This window comes from Vidua macroura, chromosome 1 (genome assembly GCF_024509145.1).
Source record: "Vidua macroura isolate BioBank_ID:100142 chromosome 1, ASM2450914v1, whole genome shotgun sequence".
Classification (NCBI taxonomy): domain Eukaryota; kingdom Metazoa; phylum Chordata; class Aves; order Passeriformes; family Viduidae; genus Vidua; species Vidua macroura.
Window position 1 is genome coordinate 146985274 of NC_071571.1, and position 20293 is coordinate 147005566.

At 39.1% G+C, this 20293-nt stretch overlaps 1 protein-coding gene across 2 annotated transcripts in view; it reads right to left on the reverse strand.

The window, feature by feature from the left end:
* Window positions 1-19791, reverse strand: part of ZFAT (zinc finger and AT-hook domain containing) — a 74910-nt gene extending 55119 nt beyond the window's left edge. For both annotated transcript variants that reach the window (XM_053982030.1, XM_053982039.1), the window contains exons 1-3: window positions 19710-19791; window positions 11726-11896; window positions 5837-6097 (exon numbers count right to left, since the gene is read on the reverse strand). In XM_053982030.1, coding sequence (XP_053838005.1) covers window positions 5837-6097; window positions 11726-11896; window positions 19710-19728 — 451 coding nt within the window. In that variant the 5' untranslated portion in view covers window positions 19729-19791. The remainder of the gene's footprint in view (window positions 1-5836; window positions 6098-11725; window positions 11897-19709) is intronic.
* Window positions 19792-20293: the final 502 nt, after the last annotated feature.

The following is a 20293-nucleotide window of genomic DNA, read 5'->3' on the forward strand; positions in this document are numbered from 1 at the left end:
TCCTGATCATACATCTGCTACTAGTGCTGAGGATCTGTAAGAACATTCTCACCCTCTCGTGATACCCGATTTAAAAAAAATCATCTCTCTACAGTGATCTAGTTCTGATGCTTAAACATTAAAATTTATTCACTAATTTGATGCCTGTTGATGGCAGTAGCCCCATTCTACCCCTGTCTGAGAAGAAGAAACATCTTCCAGAAACAATTTGTTGATAAGAAGTTGGGGTGCACACATTGACAACACTTTTTGCTACAAAGAGAACTATTTCATGGTCTCTGTGTAACCTGAGACTTAAAAATCCTTCAAACCAACACTACCTATCAAATCACCAAATGAGCAAACACCTTAACTCTCAATGACAGCTCTTTGTTCCTGAACTCTCTCTACTCCAAAAAAAAAAAAACCCTGAAGTGCAAGGTGTGCTTTAGGAAAGGATTAAAAGGGACACAATAGAGCTTCAACTTTGACCACAGGGCTCAAGCAACCTTTCTATAGTATGTGGCCATCTAATCAGTATTTAGCAGCCTTCCTGGAATAAATTCCTTCATTGTTAGGATCATGGATTAGAGTGTCAAATAAATGTTTTGTCCATCTCAACTAGGAGAGTTCTCCTGTATAATAACGACCATGGGTTATAAAGGAACACCCTTGGATGAGTTTAAGATGATTTATGAGAAAATGGAGTATATGCCACTTGAATAGTAAGGTGAGTTCCTCCAGGCAGTAAAAGCCTTTGCTTGCTCCTGAACAGGTTTGTTTAGGCAAACTGTCTCACTCTGCACCTCCCCTGCTAAGCAGTCAGCTCAGCACTTTGTCAGCTGGCACCTGGATCCAACAGGCGTTTCGAACGCTGCTCGTGTTTGTGCAGGAAACACAACGCTGAGCTGCCTCGAACACCATCCAGGAATGGTCAGGTCTGTTCATCAGCAGAGCTACTGCCAGCTCTGAATTAATCAGGGCTTCTGGAGTCCCATCGAACTGCATCGTTCATCTGTCCCAGGACTCCGCTGGAGTCATTAATTGAAGGGACTGCTCTCAGCATTTGTAATTGGATGTATGACATTTCACAGGCATAGCTATACAGCCTTAACTGGCATGTTTTTAAACTACTCTTCATTCAAATTACTATTTTTTAGCCTCTAAAAAGTGGTATTTCAGAGCAGTAGGACAGCAGCTGAGAAAAAAGAAAGTGAACTGGCCATTTAAAACTAACACAGGCAATTGCTTCTCCTGCAGAGAATGACATCCTACTTGCAGGAAGAATTAATTTAAATTAGAATCCAGCTGATGGCAAAACCATTTTAAACTAAGACCCAAAGTGACATCTTTAAGATATATGTAAGCTCCCACTTCAGGAGGATTGAATGGTTCACTCCAGAGAAGGGGCTGTAATCTGTCTTCCACCCAAATGCCATTCCCCAGCCATTAAATGTCCTCTCTTGTATCTTGCCAGCCAGATCCAAACCATTAGCCAGAACTGTTAACTTTGTTTAACCAAAAAGAAACAGAAATAGGTGGCTTATAAAACAGCAACTTGCTTAGGCAAATAAGCCCTCTATGAAGAAAATATATTTACTAAGCATGTACATGGAAAATTGGAAATACAGTGGACATTTTTTAATCCTGTGCTGTATTGGCTTTGTGTGGCCATGTTTTGGCAGCAGGAGGACTACAGTTTGGCTTCTCTGATGGAGTTTTGGGTTTAATCCTCATTATCCTGCTCTGATTTGATTGGTAATAAGTTAATTCCCCCAAGTTGTGTCTATTTTTCCTGTGATGGTAACTCATGAGTGATCTCTCCCCACAAGCTTTTTGTTGTATCTTCTCTTCCCAGTCTAGCTGAGGAGCTGCTTCCTGGGCACCCTGGAGTCCAGGCAGGGTCAACCCTCCAGATTTGAAAAAAAAGACTTTTTTTTTTTTTTTTTAATTCTATTTTAGTGAATGGGCATGCAAGGTGAAGGCAATCATTATGCTTTAAAGGATCAAATGAGATGCACAGAGGATATCAGTGACCAGTAAGGCCTGGTTACTCTGGAAGGAGCAGAAGAACTATCCATGAGTCACTGATCTCAGAGATCAATGCAGATCACTGAGAATCTGAGTTACAGAAGCAAGGCACAGCAGAGGCCCACTGCATCTACCAGCTATTCCTCTGACCAATACATCTGCAGTTTCAACTCTAGTTTCAATTAGAGTTTTCTAGTGATTTATTTATTTTAGTTATGTTAGGGATTTCAGCACTTTTCTTGTCAACCTATAAAAGACGGCAAAACATTTTATTATTGTAAACCTCTATGAATATTTGAGCTCCAGCACAAAATATATATTAGATTTCTTTGAATAGAGACTATCACACAGAATAACTATATATCTCTTTTCAATATTTTCATGCTTAGCATATTTTAACAATAGCCAAACCATTATTTTGGTCAAAAATACAAAACACTGCATCATATGAGCTGCTATGAAGAAATTAACTCCATTGCAGCCAGACACAGGGCAAAGTGAAAACATCTGACTATTAACCAGATGTCCATAGCGTGCTAAGCTTTCCAAGAAATTAAAAACATGAGAAAGTGCTATAAACTTTAAAACTATAGAAATATATCAGAAACATTAAAAAAAAACAGGTAAGTAATTTCAAGTTGGAAAATACATGGATAAAAAGAAAAAAACCACAACTTGTATGTACTAGGTAAAATGTCAAAAGAGAAGAACCTGCAGCCAAAGTTGCTTGTGAATTTTAGCCATCTGTTTTGAACGGTCTCTGACATGCAGAACCAGGTATTATACTTCTGGAAGATTCAAAGACCTTCAACAAAATCTTCCATCCAGCTCTAAGAAAATTGGCAACAGTGGACTCAAGAAAAAAAAAAAAAAGATAAAATGATGGGTTCTAAATTGACTCTCAGAGTACAAGAAAGATCTGTCTGTATTTCTAAATATTTCCCTGAAAATATAAGTTTAATAGTAAGCAGGAGTCTGAAAAATCAACCATAATATAAAGGAAACATCAAGAAATGAGCAGAACAGCAAAAAAACACCTCATGCCATGGTATGAACCAGGAGGGCTCTGCAGAGGGATCTGGACAGGCTGGATCAGTGGACTGAGGCCAATTGTATGAGGTTCCATAGGGCAAAGTGCCAGGTCCTGCCCTGGGGTCACAACTGCTCCAGGCTGGGGGCAGAGGGGCTGGAAAACTGCCTGGCAGAAAAGGACCTGAAGCTGTGGGTCAACAGTGGCTGAACATGAGCCAGCATGTGCCCAGGTGGGCAAGAAGGCAAATAGCACCTTGGCAGCTTGATACATTATTAAAACTAGTGTGGCCAGCAGGACCAGGGCAGGGACTGTCCCCCTGTACTCAGTACTGGTGAGGTCACACCTCAAATCCTGTGCTCAGTTTTGGGCCCTTCACTACAAGGAAGACATTGAAGGGCTGGAGCAGGTCCAGAGAAGGGCAATGGAGCTGGGGAAGGGTATGGAGCACAAGTCTGGTGAGGAGCAGCTGAGGGAGCTGGGGGTGCTCAGCCTGAAGCAGAGGATCCAGGGGACTGTTATCACTCTCTACAACTGCCTGACAGGAGGCTGTAGCCAGGTGGGGGTTGGCCTATTCTCCCAGGCAACAAGAGACAGGATGAGAGGAAATGGCTTCAAGTTGTACCACAGGAGGTTTAGATTGGATATTGGGAAAATTTCTTCATTGAAAAGGTGATCAACCATCAGAATAGGCTGTGCAAGGAGGCGGTGGACTCAGCGTCCCTGGAAGCGTTCACAAGGTCTGTGGATGTGACGCTTGGGGGACACGGATTAGTGGTGAACATGGTCATGCTGAGTTCACAGTTGGACTCGATGACCTCGGATGTCTTTTCCAAACTTAGCAATTCTGTGATTATGCAAAAGGTTATGGGGAATATTACAGAGACTATTATAGAAAACACTAGGCAGAGAACATGCTGTTCTTGCCCATTCCACAGAGTTTTGTGCTACTGACTGTATTCACACTTTCTTAGAGGAAAATAATAATGCACATGCTACTATCATTTACATATTCAGAAACTGAAAAGTTGTTTCAAACCAGTTCATATGGTAAAGCAGAAGTGAAAAATTTTCCTGTGATGGGACAGTAATTAGTAGACCGCTGAGGACTGAATTTCACAGATGTATTCCAAGGAAGAATTATGTTTTCAGGATAAAACCAGCCCCTAATACCTTCACAGTCAAGATAGAAAGCTTCCAAAAATTGGAACCCCTTGTTTTGGTGACCCCAAGTCATTTGTTGCTTGACTGTTTGACTTTGCTTGACCATTTTGCTTTTACCAAGGAATAAACAAAAAATGTTTCATCTGCCCAAAACTGAGGCTATTTTCTTTATGAAGAAGGAAAAGGATGAGCAATTTAGTTTGGAAAATTTGCAGTGTATTTTGTAGAGAAACCAATGAAGATAAGATTTAGGCGCTCAAATGAGCTAACAGGTCAAGAACAGGTAATTTGAGTTTATACTTTGACCTGAAGAGTTTATTTTAAAAGGACATTAGAAAAGGCGACATTTCTAAAATAATGCAAATATTAACAGTGGACCTAGCACATACTAACAGCAGAGGGCATGGACACTTAGGATGTCAGAGGTGAGACAGCTGGAGTAATTGCTCTTTTGTGTAGTTGAAAAATTGTACCACTGATGACAGTAAAATATAACCAGGTACTTTATCAAAGTAAGGGTTTCTCTGCTCTATCAACAAACTTTAAGCTTATTTTAATTAAGCTTTTCCACAGAAGTTAAACTCTACATATCAATGCAAGTAAAATAGTCATACTAACTAGTATGTGTATAATCATGACAGACTGGAAAGACTAACAGAAAACTGGAAAAAAATCAGTGGCAAATTTTGTCTACAAGCAGAATCCACAATATTATGCTGAGCAACTGTAGCAAAAGCAAAACCTGAATTTTACCATTAACACAAAATTCACATAAGGTAATTTGGACTAAGTAATTGCTTTGTATGTATGTGACACTGACCTTAGGGAAAAGTAAAATAGGCAGGTAGAGGAGATGATTAGTGTACATCCCTTCAACTACTCTATTCTGAACAAATATTCACTGTTGTCTTTTTAAATGCATTGGGGTTCAATGCCCCAGGCCAATGACTGTTTAAGAAATCATTTGGATAATGCCCTTAGCAGCAGCTTTAACTGCTGGTCAACTCTGAATTGGTCAGGCAGTTGGATGAGATTGTCACTGTAGGTTCCTTACAACTGAAAATAACTCCATTCTGCTCTGTTCTATACTAAAAATTTAAGAGGACAAATATATACAAATCAATCTTAAAGCTAAATTTAAACACTGGACTCTCCTATGCCAAAGACAATCATTCACATAAAGCTTTGTTTGAGTTTGACATTCTTTTTTATACAGCGAAAGAAGCCATCCAGAAAAGCAAACTCTATCAAAAGAAGAGAACAGAACTCAGGTTTCCAAAGACATGGGATAGAAACACCTGTACAGGCTCATCCTTCCTCACCTATGCGTGATACTCACCTGCATGGCCTATACCACTTCTCAATGAAAAACTACAATCCAGTTTGTGAGAAACAGAACAGTTGCTAATGAAAAACAAGCATTTCAGGGAGTTGTAAGACCATCATTACTGTAATAAACATTTTGACCACTTTGAAAGAAGTTTAAATACCTCGTCTAAGTTCAGTTTTGCTTTTTTGTGTTACAAGGAACAGACAACTCCATTCCATTTAAAGCCAGCACTGGGGATTCCAAGCCAGGTCTCACGGTGCCCCACAACCTGTTTCAGATATTTTTGCTGGATGTTTTCTTACCTCCATCTCCTTCTTCTTCTCCTTCATTTAGAACAATAATGCAGATGTGTTTGGTCAGCTGACGTGTGTTGGAGAATTTCCGATTGCATTTCCTGCACTCCAGGCTGCCTGGTGAGACTTCAGATGGTTCTGGGCCTTCCTCTGTCCCAGCTGGAGTCTCTTTGCTTAGAACAGGGTTATTTTCTGCCACATCTTCATCCACACAAAACTTCTTAGTGGACCCTTTTGGTCTGCCCCTTTTCCTCTTCGCTACAAGCAACTCTAGAAAATTAAAAAAAAGCTTAAAGTAAAGCTTAAAGTAAACTACAATTAAATTCCACGGCTAATTAGCTAGTAGCCCTCTGATCTTTGAAAAATAGGTGCCTTAAATGAAGTTTGAGGGGAGTTATTCCAAAAGCTTAAAAAAGGTTAGCATCACACAAACCTTTTTTGAGCAGTGGTATTTGCCGGCATTTCTGGGAGCTCCAAAGCAGTAACATTTGTGTTACTGAGATCAGCAGATGTCAAAGTGCCACAGTTTTACTTAATTACACTGCAGGCACTCTATCAGCACATGTATTCTACAAAATTGCTCTAGTGTGTTTCAACACTACAAAAGCGTTTTAATTTAAATAATTTTCAAATAAATTTGAGAATTTCTCTGTAATCAGAGAAAAATAATGTATGTTTAAGAACCAAAATCTCACTGTCTTTGTAATATAGTGAAAAATTACTCCCTAATATTTTCTGTGGTTCTTGATTGTCAGCACTTTCTAGCCAAAAGCTGGCCTAAAAAAAATGTTGGTAACAAATAAATTCCAGAAGTCATGCAAAAAAATTTTCCTGAATTAAAATCAAACATCATCCAAAACTAATAAATACCATATAATTTTACATTTACATATTTCTGTAGATGAAATGTTGATGAAATCAATGATATGCAGTGCACAGAAATGCATGACAACATAAATTGAATTTCCTGGTTAAGATTTCTCTCATCACTGCTGTACTGATAAATTGAGTTTGACAATGTAGAAGTCTGAAAAACCACAAAAAGAGAGAATATTAAAAAAAACCCAACAAATTACAAAAATTTTTCAAGCACAGGTGCTGAAAGACGTTATTGAATTGGTTGATTTAGAGGATATGGAAAAATAAATGACTTAGGGCATCTTAAAGGAAGATGATGCAGGAGAACAGAAGGTAGCATCATGTTATTTGTAACCTATTCAGCATTTCCCTAAAACATACCACGCAAACAAAACCTCACACTCAGAGACCACAGCTTTGAGTTAACCATGTAATTACTATCAGATTAAAAAGAAAGCATTCTGTCTTCTTACAGGAGTGTCTGAATACCTGTCTGCTTAAATAAACATAATAAAACTGCCAAAAAACCTTACTATGAATAGAAAAAAAGCAACTGTTTCCCATAACTTTTTGCAACTCTCCACCAGTCTCCTGAAATTTCATGCTACTCTAGGAAAAGTAGTTTTGTCAGTTTCAGCCAAAAAGAAAGGGGTAATCTCTGTGCTCTCAAAATTTCTCTTTGTTACCATTCATGCTATTTTGATATCCATCCATCACAGCAATCAGTATTTAAGTTGATTAACAAACAATTAACACAAACCCAACAACAATTATCTTTCATCAACCCATCAAAAGGCCACAGTCTGGCCTTGATACTGTCCAACATGAGGAATACACATGTGGATGCTGGTCAGACTACTACAAAATAGTTAAATCCAACACTTGGAAGAATTAATGCAACCACCATATCTCTATGTTATTCTTTTAATTCTTTCCAATGCAATCATCAGACTACCCAACAAAAAGAAATTAAGAAAAATCAGGTGAAAGAGACACTTCTTCCTGACTGTTTTAGTGCAAATTTAATGAAAAACAGAACAGCACTTTCACATTAAGACAGAAATTGAAACAAAATCTTCCATGCAAGTGCAAATATGAAAACTGCTCCTTCAGATGTCTGGTGATAGAACTTTTGCTATGGCTTACAAAATTGCAGTTCTTATCACTGTGACTATTAATGGTGTGGCAAATAAACAAAGAATATGCAAATTTTAGAAATGTTTGTAAATGTGTCCAGCAGTAGGAGAATTTACAGCAGTTCTCAGCCATGTAAAAGGTTTGGTGGCATGAGGCAGGCAGCAACAAACACAGGAACAGCAGGACTAATGTGAGAGCTGATACATCACCAGAACTTCAGGGCTTATCAGTCATTTATTTTCCTTGCTCCTTGGTTTCCTTTTTCCAAGACAGAACTTATCTCAAGCTACTTTGAGTTAACAAATGCCAGAATTAAATTTTTAATGAGGCACATAACCACAAATTCCAGCTGTCTCTCTACCCAGCTTGCCTCCAGAGAGCTCTCCACACTGCAGTACACAAATTCCAGCTTAAACCACCTAAGATCAACAGCATCCAGTAATTTAATAGTAGAACATTTTCATTAATCTGCCAGTACGTAACCAAGTTAATAAAATATTTCTTGTTAGAAAATAGAATCTATTTAACTGCTAAAAATAAAGTAGTATATTAAATAAATAATAAACCCCCCTAACACTTATTTCAATGATGCTTAGTCATAAATAGAAGTTTTAAATTGGTCATTTAAAAGATTTTGAATTAAGATCCTGTTCTCTCAAGAACAATTTCATTGTTTCTGGGGATTTTGCACTCATTATAGACTGACTGAAACCAATCTTTATGCTGACTGCTATTGGATGAGCAATAGCAATATCCAGTGAAGACATTCTGTGCTATGCTGTATAATTATGTACTCAAAGGCATAAAAAAAGACACTTCAAAAAGAGAGTAATGAAATAAACTGTGTGTCTATTTTTATACTGTTCCTTCATAGGAATTGTTCACATAAGCTTGTCCAAATCAATCTATTTAATACAAAAAGTTTGTCAGAAGTCACAAAATGCTTGTGCAAATGTCACTTAAACCTCCCGACCATATTTTAACAGGCTGACACATTATGCAACATGAATCCTTCTCAAATGTCAGTAGAAAAAGCTTACATTTCATCAGTTACAACAGCACAACATATTCAGATTCTTCTGCACACAGTGTCACATAAATGCATGCATATAAATCTCATCCTCAGCCTTATTACAGTTCTGTGTTTGTATCACAGCACCTGCAGCACCTCCTGTCCCCCAGGTGTGAATGCAGGGTCTGTGTGCATTGTTGTGGTCAGGCAAGGATGAGGCTGATGCACACACTGTGGTTCTAAGTGACCTTAAGGAGCTGCACTCCTCGGAGTAAACTGTGATACTCAGACTGTAACTTTCTTTGAGGTTTCATAACAGACAGAGACATGCATCCCATAATCCAGATACAGCCCAAACCAAACAACAATCCATCAGGTAATAACAGTATGAATAGATGAAGCCAGGGCCATTGATGCCCACAAATCCTCACCAATCTGACTAAGCAGAAGCAAAAGAAAGCTGAGTTTTGTCAAGCACTGTGAGGGAAATGGACATCATTGGGAAGAATTATAAAAAGCCCTAGGCTAAACTGAAGCGTGAGTGACTACAATTACCTGTCACTTCCCAAAACAAAGATGTCACATTCATGATGTGATTCCAGATGTGCTGGACAAAATGTGACCTGTGCATAGATGTATAACAGCAACATCTCCCTGGTACCCTTTGTCCCACTTCATAAAAAAAATTTTAACATCATCGTGCCAAAATATTTAGGACAAATCAACTCTAAATAGATCATGGCTTAACAATGGGAAAGTGGTGTGACTAAACAAAATTCAGTAGAGAGCACTGTAAATTAAGTAACACTAGAATAATAAACACATATTACATGCCTAGCACTTTACTTGTCCCCAGTACTTATAAAATCATTAATTCATTACTCAGGCAGAACAAAGAGCTCCATTAGCAACTCAGCATTCACTTTTCTATACCAATTGGGGGGTAGCTACAGTATTTACCAATAATTGGAAAAGAATTTACACTTTCAAAGGAGAAAAATACCTTCATATATTAGTCACCAAGTACTGAAAGTTGTAATTTCTAAGACTGTCATTCACCAATTACTTTGCCTTTCAGTGACAATACTGAATTACTACAAAGAATGGTTCACTGACAAATAATTGTATACTACAAACTTTTTAAGTTTTATTTGCTGCAGATTCCATAGCAGGAGGGAATAATTGATTCTTTGAAAAAAGAACTTTTTCCAAATCCTACGCTCAACTGTAAATACCGTATTTTTTTTTTAACAGAACACAGAAAATAATTCACTGGTACTTCAGAACCTTCTTCTCCAATCAATCTGCCTGATGGGAAAGGAGAAATGCTGAAGAATGCCTAGAACATGACTTGAAAACTATGGAAAAGTAATTTACCTTGACATTCTTACTGACATCAGATGGCAAAGAGTTGGGCTACATAACCTGAAAAAGGTGGCACCATATGAGCACATCAGACGAATAAAGTATTCTCCAAGAATAATTAGAAAGGTAAATTATGAATATATAACTTAAGAATGCTATATTTTATGTAAGATTTGCAGAGTTGTTTTCTTAAAAGCTAATTATGTCTAATTTCTGTTGCTGCAGATCATAATGGTAATTATAAACTATCCTCATAAATGTACAATGCATGCTGAACACATACAATATAGAAAGTGCAGATACTCCTGACAAAAATGCAAAGAGAAGTTTACAGAAGAGCCTTTTTACTAAAATGAATAAGAATATGTTACAAGGTACCAGTATCACTATGCTCAGAAACATATGTAGTAGAGGAATAACAGGAAACAAAGATTTGAGACAGGAAAATGCATTTTGCATGCCCAAGGAATTAATTCTGTGCTACGAAAATAAAATTAGAATGACATTTTGAAAACCAATTTGAAATTTATTCATCACCTTCTGATACACTGGTTTTTTGGGCTTTATGTGAAGTAATACTCTGGTAAGATTTTTTCCTCACCAGCCACCTAAGGAGACAGCAGCTCTAGTGAAATACTAAATGACCATTATTAGAAATATCTTCTTACATTGATGAAGTTAATATAACTACTGAATTACTGCTGGTAAATAAGCAAAGAAACATCACATACATATGTTAACAACAAAAAAATTCTTAAATGTATGATATTAGAGGGTGGTTGATTCATAAGCGCATAGCTTTTAAAATCCAGAAATTATAATGATTGAAAAATCCTAGTATTTGGTTTAAATAAGAGGTTTGCTAGCAATATAAATCCATTACTTAGTAAGGGCATAAAAGAAGATAAAAGTCTGAATTATTTTGAATCCATTGCTAATATTCCAAAGGATGGAAATTATGATCAGCTTAAAATGGAATGGAATTAATATAACTTCTTCCATCGCACAATAAAATTTTTATGTGTAACTAATTCAACCTCTGATTGCTTTATTTACCAGCATCACTATCAAAACACGGTTATAAATTATGAATTGTGCCACTTCCTTTTTGGAATAGAACTATTAACATTACCTGAATCACAGCAAACAAGTTAGACAACTCAAAAAGGACACCTAAGCTTCAAGACACACCCTCACCCATGGTGTCCTGATTGCTGCTAGACAATCTTCCCACTGCTCCCAGAACAGAGCTCAAATTAAAGCTGTAGGAAGCAAACTTTACTATACTTGAGATTGAAAATTAATGAGCCAATGTCATCATTCCCTAAAACACGTTGAGTTTATCCGTATCTGTCATGTGATCTATTCTGTGCTGAATGATATTTGGGGTGACAGCTGCACAGTGCTTATTAAAAAACAAACTATGGAAACCATTCTATACACAAGGCAGAGTCATCACACCACAGGTTTTATTAAAAAAAATATGTAACACTGAAAATTACACTTCTCTCAATTTCTGAATGTACCTTCTCCATCTTTGCTTGTGTTTGTGGGTACTGTTAGAGGTTGGAGAGGAATAATGATGTCATCCACACCGGTCCCTTCTTCTGCGTGTTTCTCAGAGACATGAGACAACAGCTCGGACTTATTTGGTGAAAATAAGTTACAAAGCTTACACATGAAGATGGAATTGATCCCTGAAAAAACAAGTTTAAAAACAAGGAATTAGTGTTTTCAAATGTAAGTTATTTATGTTACCATGAGTTACCAGGATTTCGGTTCAGTCAACGTAGTAACTTAAGACACGTAACAGGCAGCAATGAGGTGAAAACATTAATGTTATATCACTAAATTAACATATTCATAATACATCTCCAAATGAATTAATTTAAGAAATTGGTAAACTCCCAGCTAGGTCCTCATAGGGCAAAAAATTTCTTCCGGCTAAAATCTTAGAAATGTTTTAACATGATACAAAAGGAATAACAATTTAAAACCTTTTTCCCCTTCCAGCCTCAAACAACATTATAATTTTATGTATTTTCAAACACATGATAAATTTATATGTAAGAAGTGACATCCTCATTGAGTTCCATGAAAGGTTCCTGTTGATTTAAGAAAAACAAACAAACAAAACAAAAAAACAAACTAAAAACCTTCAAAGCAGCAGGAGCAAATAAGGAATGTCATTAAAATGTCCCCTGGTCAATTTGACACAACTTTTTAGATAAAGCTTTATGTTTTTGTTCAATTCACAGGTACTTGAAGTGTGATATGAAAGCAAAGTGTCAAGAAAGTAAATAACAATAAAGAAGGATTCATATAATGCCAGATATAAAAAAGCCAGAGATTTTAGACAGAAATTCAGAGGACTTCTGTTTTCTAACTGCAGTCTTTTAGTTTAATGGTAGATTTTTTTGAAGAGTCCCTACTCCCTTCAGGTTCCAATGAAACAAAGAAACAACCAGGAACCAATTTTAACAGCACAGTTGTTCTCCAGCTACATGTATGAAGCTCTGGTCCAGAGACTGGTTGCAATTGCTACTCCCCCTCCACCTCCCTATGGAAAATTAGGGACATAAACCCACTGAAACCAAACTGGAACAAGCAGCACTTTTGAGGTACAAGTCAAACCAGAGATCACTGGGTAAGTAAGAAATAAAGTGATAGTTTGTGAATTTTGGGATGACTCTGGGGGTAAGAGAACAGGGAAGCTGTATTTTGGGACCTGTTTTTAAAACAAACCTAAGCACTTCCCTACTGAAACTTACTCTACCTCTTTCATGACACACTAATTATATAGTTTGCCCCACTCAAAAAAAGAAATCTTTATTTAAGGTGTCCTGAAAGTTAAGAGCAGCAGAGGTGTCACTTTTACAGGTATTTGCTCTTGAAATATAACAAAAGTGCAGCTCAAAACTAACAGGCAGGCTATGCCTTCATCTCTTCCACAACATCTCTGAAAAAACAACTCCAATGCTGCTCCTGTTGCTCGAAATATTCCCTTATGACACACAAGCAGCTGTGTAAGTATGGTACAATCAACATGTTCTTAGCAGCTCAGCTGGGCTCCTTCTCAGGCATTCTGCTGTCTTGAGCACACAGATATTTCTGTTTTGATTGCAGTATGTTGAAATGTTCCTTTGAACTAATTCTGCTCTAGTTAGCATTACTGTTTTTTGGGTTTTTTTAAAAGGGCATGAAGCCTGTTATTGACCCAGCAAACAACTCTTCTCTTTAAATATAAATGCAAAATAAAACCTATGAACATTTACCTAAACATTTAACCAATTGAAATCTCACGATTTAGCTGACACTTCTATTTTGAAATTTTATTTGTCACTGTTTCTGCTTCCTGACCTGCTGGCTGTTTACCCTAGAAGTTCAGGCTCAGTGTTTTGTCCCTTGTCTCCTCACGGCTGCAATCAGTACTCACACACCACTTTATCTCTCACTCCTCCCAGTGAGGACTTGGGGAGGGGCAGAAGAGCAAGGAGAGCGCCCAGAAGCCTCTGTGAGTGTTACAAGTGTTTGATTAGCAAAGCCACCCAAACCCAGAAGTGAACGGCCCGGGTGGCAGAGCACAGTGAGTGTCAGTGAAGGTGCAGGAAGCAGCAGGGGAACACACAGAAGATTCACGAGCTTTACTCAGAGGTGAGATGGAAACTAGAGTAATGAAATTATTTTAGGTAGAAATGACTGGAAAAGGAGGTCAGAGAGCAGAGGATAAACTCTGCTGATCACCAGACTAAGCAAGTATGGAATAAGCAAACAATAATTGATTATGCAGTTGCTAATTAGGCAGTGTAGCAATAAAGCAATGAATTATAGTCAATTAAGTGTAAAAATCAAATAAGGAGTAAGTTAATTAACTATGCATAGAATCAATGACTAATTAGTGAATAATTAATTATGTAGGAAATCAACTGAACAATTAATTAGGTGGCAATTAAATATGCAGAGAAAGAAAAGAACAGTAATAAAGTATGCAGGTACACAAATGTCAGGAAATTCAGCCAAAACCAATCTGGGATGTTCTGTTCACTAAACATGTTTATGGTAATTCATTATCTTCAGTTTGCCCCTATAAGCTGTGCTAAATATACACTGAAATAAATAATACCAATAATTTTCTTCTTAATTGACTATGTGGAAAATTGAGCTATAACTTAAGCAAAGCCTTTTTTTCCTAATTCTTCCAAAACCCTCAGCATATTTCTTAATTAGTACGGGTTTTTTTTCTTCACACTAAGCATATCTAAGGCAAGGGGAGTTTAACAAATGGATTACTAAAAACAAAGAGCAAGCTGCAGACTAGGAAGCAGAGTCCCTGCTTCCCAATCCCCTTCACAAAGCATAAACCAGTATCTGTCCTACTTGGCTTTAAAGTTTTAGTGGGGAATGGGAAGGGGCAAGAAAGCAGCACTTATCTTGGAAAGATCACTGAAATTAACAGTACTTAAGGGAATCAAGGAATATATTATTGTCATATATACTTTTAACCAGTGTATGACAAAACCTAGTGCAAAGTAAATTTTAACTAACCAAAAACTTTAATTTTGCATAAAAGGAAGTCTCAGCATTGGGTGTTGTTTTATTTTTAATAACTTTTACAATGACTTTTACAAGACACACAGGGCAAGGACACAAATCTGTATTTATGTACCCTAAATCATTCTAATGCATCCAAAACTTTTCACCTTTCCTTTCAAAGCAGGCAAGAGTTAACAACTGCTGTAAGTGCCTTTAAACTTCTGCAGCTGTTAAAAGGAATTAAAACTCCACAATTAAATTAAAAAATGAAGTCACTGGGTATTTGTTGGCCTGTGTAAAAAGTTGATAGGATCAATAATTATGCATCTGGTCAACCTTCCTAAAATATGCAGCAATTAAGTTCAGAATATGAGTAAAAACTTATTTCTTTCTAAACTTACTACAGAGCTGAAACAAACTTTGTTGCCTCATCACCATCAAATTCTTAACAGGAACTTTCTGCAATTAAAAATCTTATTCATCAGAGTAGGACTTGGTCTTGTTGGGCTTTTTGTTTTGTTTTTTTGGTTTTTTTTCCTCTTTCTGTTGTTTCCCTGCAGATATCAAGTACAATAAAAAGTGGGAAAAGTGAGCACAGCTATTCCAATCAAATTATTTGTTTTGTAAAAGAACTTTTCATACACAAATGTTGAGCATGTAAGATACTGAAGTGTCTAAGAACAATAAACAAGACTTTTTCTGTTTAGATAGAAGCAATGAAATGTGAGGTAGCAGTTAATATGAAAGCAGCATGTAAAAAGCCAATTGCTTTTGTTAAAGACAAGCAACACTACTTCTTAGTTATTAGGCTTTAATTAGCCTTATGCAGAGTGGTTAAATGTCAGGTCAGGATAGGATGCCAAGATTAAACATTTAGACACCATTAATGACTGTTTCACCCAGCAAGCAGACAGGGAAACCACATAAGGAGAAACAGTTCTTAACTTTATCAGAAGTAAAACAGAAGACTCTTTTCGAAGTGACATTATTTGAGAGTTACTCTATAACCATGATTAAAGTACTCTCAAAAGCCCTCTTAAAAGAGTGATAAAGAACTGAATGTTTATGCTTCACTTCAACAATGCAAACTATATGAAGATAAAAAGCATCTAAAACAAACCACAAAAAAAACCTAAAGCGTTCCAAGACAAGTTAAATCCTTGAAAGCAGCATGAAGGCTATTTAAAAGCATCATATTTGATGCTAATCATCAAAGAAGGTTTTAGAAACGGGAAGGAAAAATCTAGCACGGCTAAATAGCAGTAAAATGAACTTTCAATAGAAGAAAACATTTTCATAGAAGTTTCATCTAATGAGGAAAGCAAAGGAAGATTTAAATTGTGTCCAATTTAAGGTAAAAAAAAAACAGTGAGGCAGGTCATTAAGGATAATTTTAGCAACTTAAAAAATAAAAAGTAGAATGCAGCAACATTTTAAAAACATCTCAACAGTAACAGGCCTGCCCAAGAGCCTGTGCAATAAAAAGCAATCTGTATAGGAAAAAGACCCTTCAAAGAAGGCAAGCCCATAGCAAAATTAATTTTTCAATTTGCTGTCATTTTCTAATGGTTTGGAGAAGTTTTCTGTGAAAGATCTCTCAATTATAGCAAACACTTTAAAGACAGCCTCAAAACAAGGCTAGGAACTGCACTCAGAAACAAAACCTTAGAGCTAAAACAGACAGACCTATAAAAGAGACAGTCCTATAATACAAAGACCTATTGAAAAATAGAAAAGATCCATACTGGGCTTACATCTTTGGATATTGTTCCTCTACTGAAATAATAATAATCATAATCAACATCCATAAAAGGTACAGAAATAAGGAAGATCAATAACAAACACAGCATGGTTCCATACATGAGCAGTTAAATAAATCAGATTTTGTTTGGGTTTTTTTTTTTTTTTTTGGTTTTTTTTTTGGTTTTTTTTGGTTTTTTTGTGGGTTTTTTTTTTGTTTTGTTTTTGTTTTTTGTTTTTTTTTTTTGCTTGGAAAGATGTAACTGAAGACCAGAGAAAAGGCAAAGTGTAAAATGAAGAACTACAAAACCAGGTGTCATGAAGGACACGACCCCTCTGAAATTACTGCTTGCCTTGCAGCTGATCTCTCCCTGCTGCTACAACTCCAAAGTGGGTACACATCCACTTGGTGTCCAGAATTCTTAGAAGTTGACCAGGAAGCACCAAGTTGACAGAGACTGGCTGGGGCTCAGCAAAACCTATAAGAAGGTCTAAGTCCACATTCTGGACAAGTATCACTGCATGCTTGCCCCATTCTTAATCTTCTCTAATTAAACATCCATTGTGTGCTGTTAGGCACAGGAAATGGGTGCTCAGCTCAACGTAGCTCAGTTGTTCCAGCATTAAAGAGCATCCTTCCCATGTCTGGGGTCCCAGGGGTGGGCACAGCACTGCAGGTGGGGTCTCACCAGGGCAGAATCCCCTCCCTCCACCTGCTTTGGATGCAGCCCAGGACATGTTTGGTTTCTGGGCTGCCAGAGCACATTGCTGGGCCATGTCCAGCCTCTCACCCACCAACACCCCAAGTCCTCGTCAGGGCTGCTCCAGTCCCGTCCCTGCCCAGTCTGTGTTTGTGCTTGGGCTTGCCCATACCCGGGTGCAGGACCTGGAACTTGGCCTTGCTGAGCTCCACGAGTTTCACCCAGGCCCACCTCTGGCACTCTCACCTAAAACAAACACATTGTATTTAACCAGTCTGATACTGTATTTGTGAAAAGAAACTTGGATTTGAAACAACTGGAGTTTAACTGAAGATGGCAAATAAAAGCACATGTATTTTTCTGCATTACAGACACCATCTTCACAAATGCTCCTGGAAAAAAAGTTAAATAATGTTCATTAAAAGAAGACAACTGTCTCCACAAACTTCTGTTGGCTAAAATATATGAAATTCATTACTTGGGTATAACATGGATTTAATAGGATATTCAAATAACTAGGAAATTATTTTCCATTTAGAGTAATCACTTGATCCAACATAAAAACAGAATAGCTTTTCCATCATTAAGGGAAAAAAAAAAAAGCCATAGTAGATACGTTTATAGCAAGACATTTTTATTTTCATGTTCTAAGATCTCCCTCATGTGGCTAAACACAACACTGCTTAGGGTTCCACTAAAATACACTAATGCATAGTATCAAAATGTGTAAGGTGCACTACCAGAAACCAAAACCACTTAGAAGCCCTCAAAGTAGAAGCACAAACTACTTAATCAGTCATCAACTTCAAGATGCACCATATGAAACACTGAACCAGATTTTTGGAAGGAGCCATAAGGAAAACTATCTGAGGTCAGATACACCTCAGCAGCAGCAAAATAAAAAATACTGAGCACTCAGGAGAGTTCTGGGTTCAACCACACTCAGAACACTTTCTATTAAGACAAATAATAATGTGCTTGAATAAATATGTATTAGTAGCACTAGTAGTAAGAGAATTATTTCTCACTGAAAAGTTGGATCCCAGGACATAAAGCAGTCCTGAAATGTTTTAACAATAGTCCATAAGTAACACAGCACCTGTTAGCTATTCTCCTACTCAATTATCCTCCTGATAGTGCAATTCTCCTTGGCATAAAATCCCATTTCACAGAATCACAGAATAGATAGGGTTGGAAGGCACCTCTGGAGATCATCTAGTCCAACCCTCCCTCCCTGGATCACCTAATGCAGGTGACACAGGAATGCATCCAGGTGGGTTTTGAATGTCTCCAGAAAAGAAGACTCCACCACCTCCCTGGGCAACCTGTTCCAGTGCCATCCTCAACATAAAGAGATTCTTCTTCATGTTGCAGTTGAACTTTCTGAGTTTTAGAGTATGTCTATCACCCCTTAGTGGTGGTTTGAGCTGTAAACTATCCATCAGCACTTCATAGGACAGGTAGACATAACTCAGGATTCTAAAAATTAAGAAGTCAACTTGGGGAATGACAACCAGAAACCAAATTTGACTATATAGGGTAATTAACAGACATTAAATTATTGCAACATCACTTCACAAACTTGTACTGCAACAGCACATAGGGATTGTGAAAGGCAGAAAGCACACACACAGCACTCCTCGGGCTGCCACCTCTGAGTAACTTTATTCACTGCTCGAATGAAAGCCACACGAATGAAAGGCACACGAAGGTCTGAGATGACAGGGCAATGGAAAAATCTTTAACACATCTTAAACATGTGCCTTCTGCAGCTGAGCTGTGGGGACCTTGAGCTGTTAACACTGTTTAGAGCGGCTGCCAGAGAAGCTCACGAGTGCTTCAAACCCAGGTGAGCACAGAATCATGGAATCAGAGCATGGAAAGGGGTTGGAACACACCTTAAAGATCACCCAGTCCCAAGCTCCCTGCCATGGCCAAGGACTTCCCACTAGACCAGGTTGCTCAAGGCTTTATCCAGCCTGGCTTTGAACACTGCCAGGCTTGGGCCAGCCACAACTTTCCTTGTCACTCTTTACAGTGTCTCACTACCCTCAGAGTAAAGAATTTCTTCCTAATATGCAGACTAAAATTCCCCTCTTTCAGTTCGCACCCATTACTCCTGTCCTATCACTACAGTTCCTGAGGAAGAGTCCCTCTCCGGTTCTCCTGCAGGCCCCCTTTACATCCTGTAAGGTTGCTCTGGGGTCTCCACGCTTCAACTCGGCACCAGCAGCAGCTCCAGCTGCTCCCGACTCGCTGCTAAGCGGCAGCTTCAGGACGGGCAGCCGGGGTACAGCAGAACTCCCAGGCTCGGGCTGCCCGAGCCCTCCGGCGGCTACTGGAGGCCCCCCCCGGCCCCACAGCCCCCCAGGCCGCCGTGCAGCGCGGGGCGATGGACTCTGGGCCGGGCGCCTCTGTGGGAACTACTTGTCGTGCGGAAGGAGCGTTAACACAGCCACGCCGGAACTACTTCCCCCCGTCCGCCGCGCGGGGATCCCTGCGCGCTCCCCCGCCCGCCCGGCCCTGCCCCGCTCACCTGCAGCCGCCGCCTCCATCGCCGCGGGGGCTCAGCGGGACAGCGCGCCGGGGGCCGAGCGCGGCCCGCTTCGAAAACAGAGCGAGGGAAAAGGGGAAAAAAAAAAAACCAACACCACCGAAAATCGGGTCCCCCTGCGGCGCCTTATGGCGAATCTGCCGCGGCCGACACGGCAGTGGCGGCTCGGCTCGGCGGGGCGGGGCGGGGCGGCGCCTGCGCAGTGGCGGCCGCGCGGGGCCGCGTCCCCTGAGGCGCCGCCCGCGGGCTGAGGGAGCGGCGGGAGGAGGCTCGGGACGTGGGGACACCGTGGCGGGAGACACACGGGACAGCCGCGACACCCCGCCGTCATCTCCCCGTGCCCCTCTGAGCACCCGCCGCCCGCCCTAGGACCCCGGAAGGCCGGGGCTGCACAGCTCAGGCTGACACAGCCTCCGGATGCTAAAGGCGTTTTAATTCACCGCCTGTGGGTAAAATGTGCTTTAATGAGCCTGGTACTTTAGCACATACGAGGTGGTCATAGAATGGACTGTGTGGAAGGGTCTCTCGTTCAAACCGCTTTGCCATGGGCAGGGAGACTTTCCTCT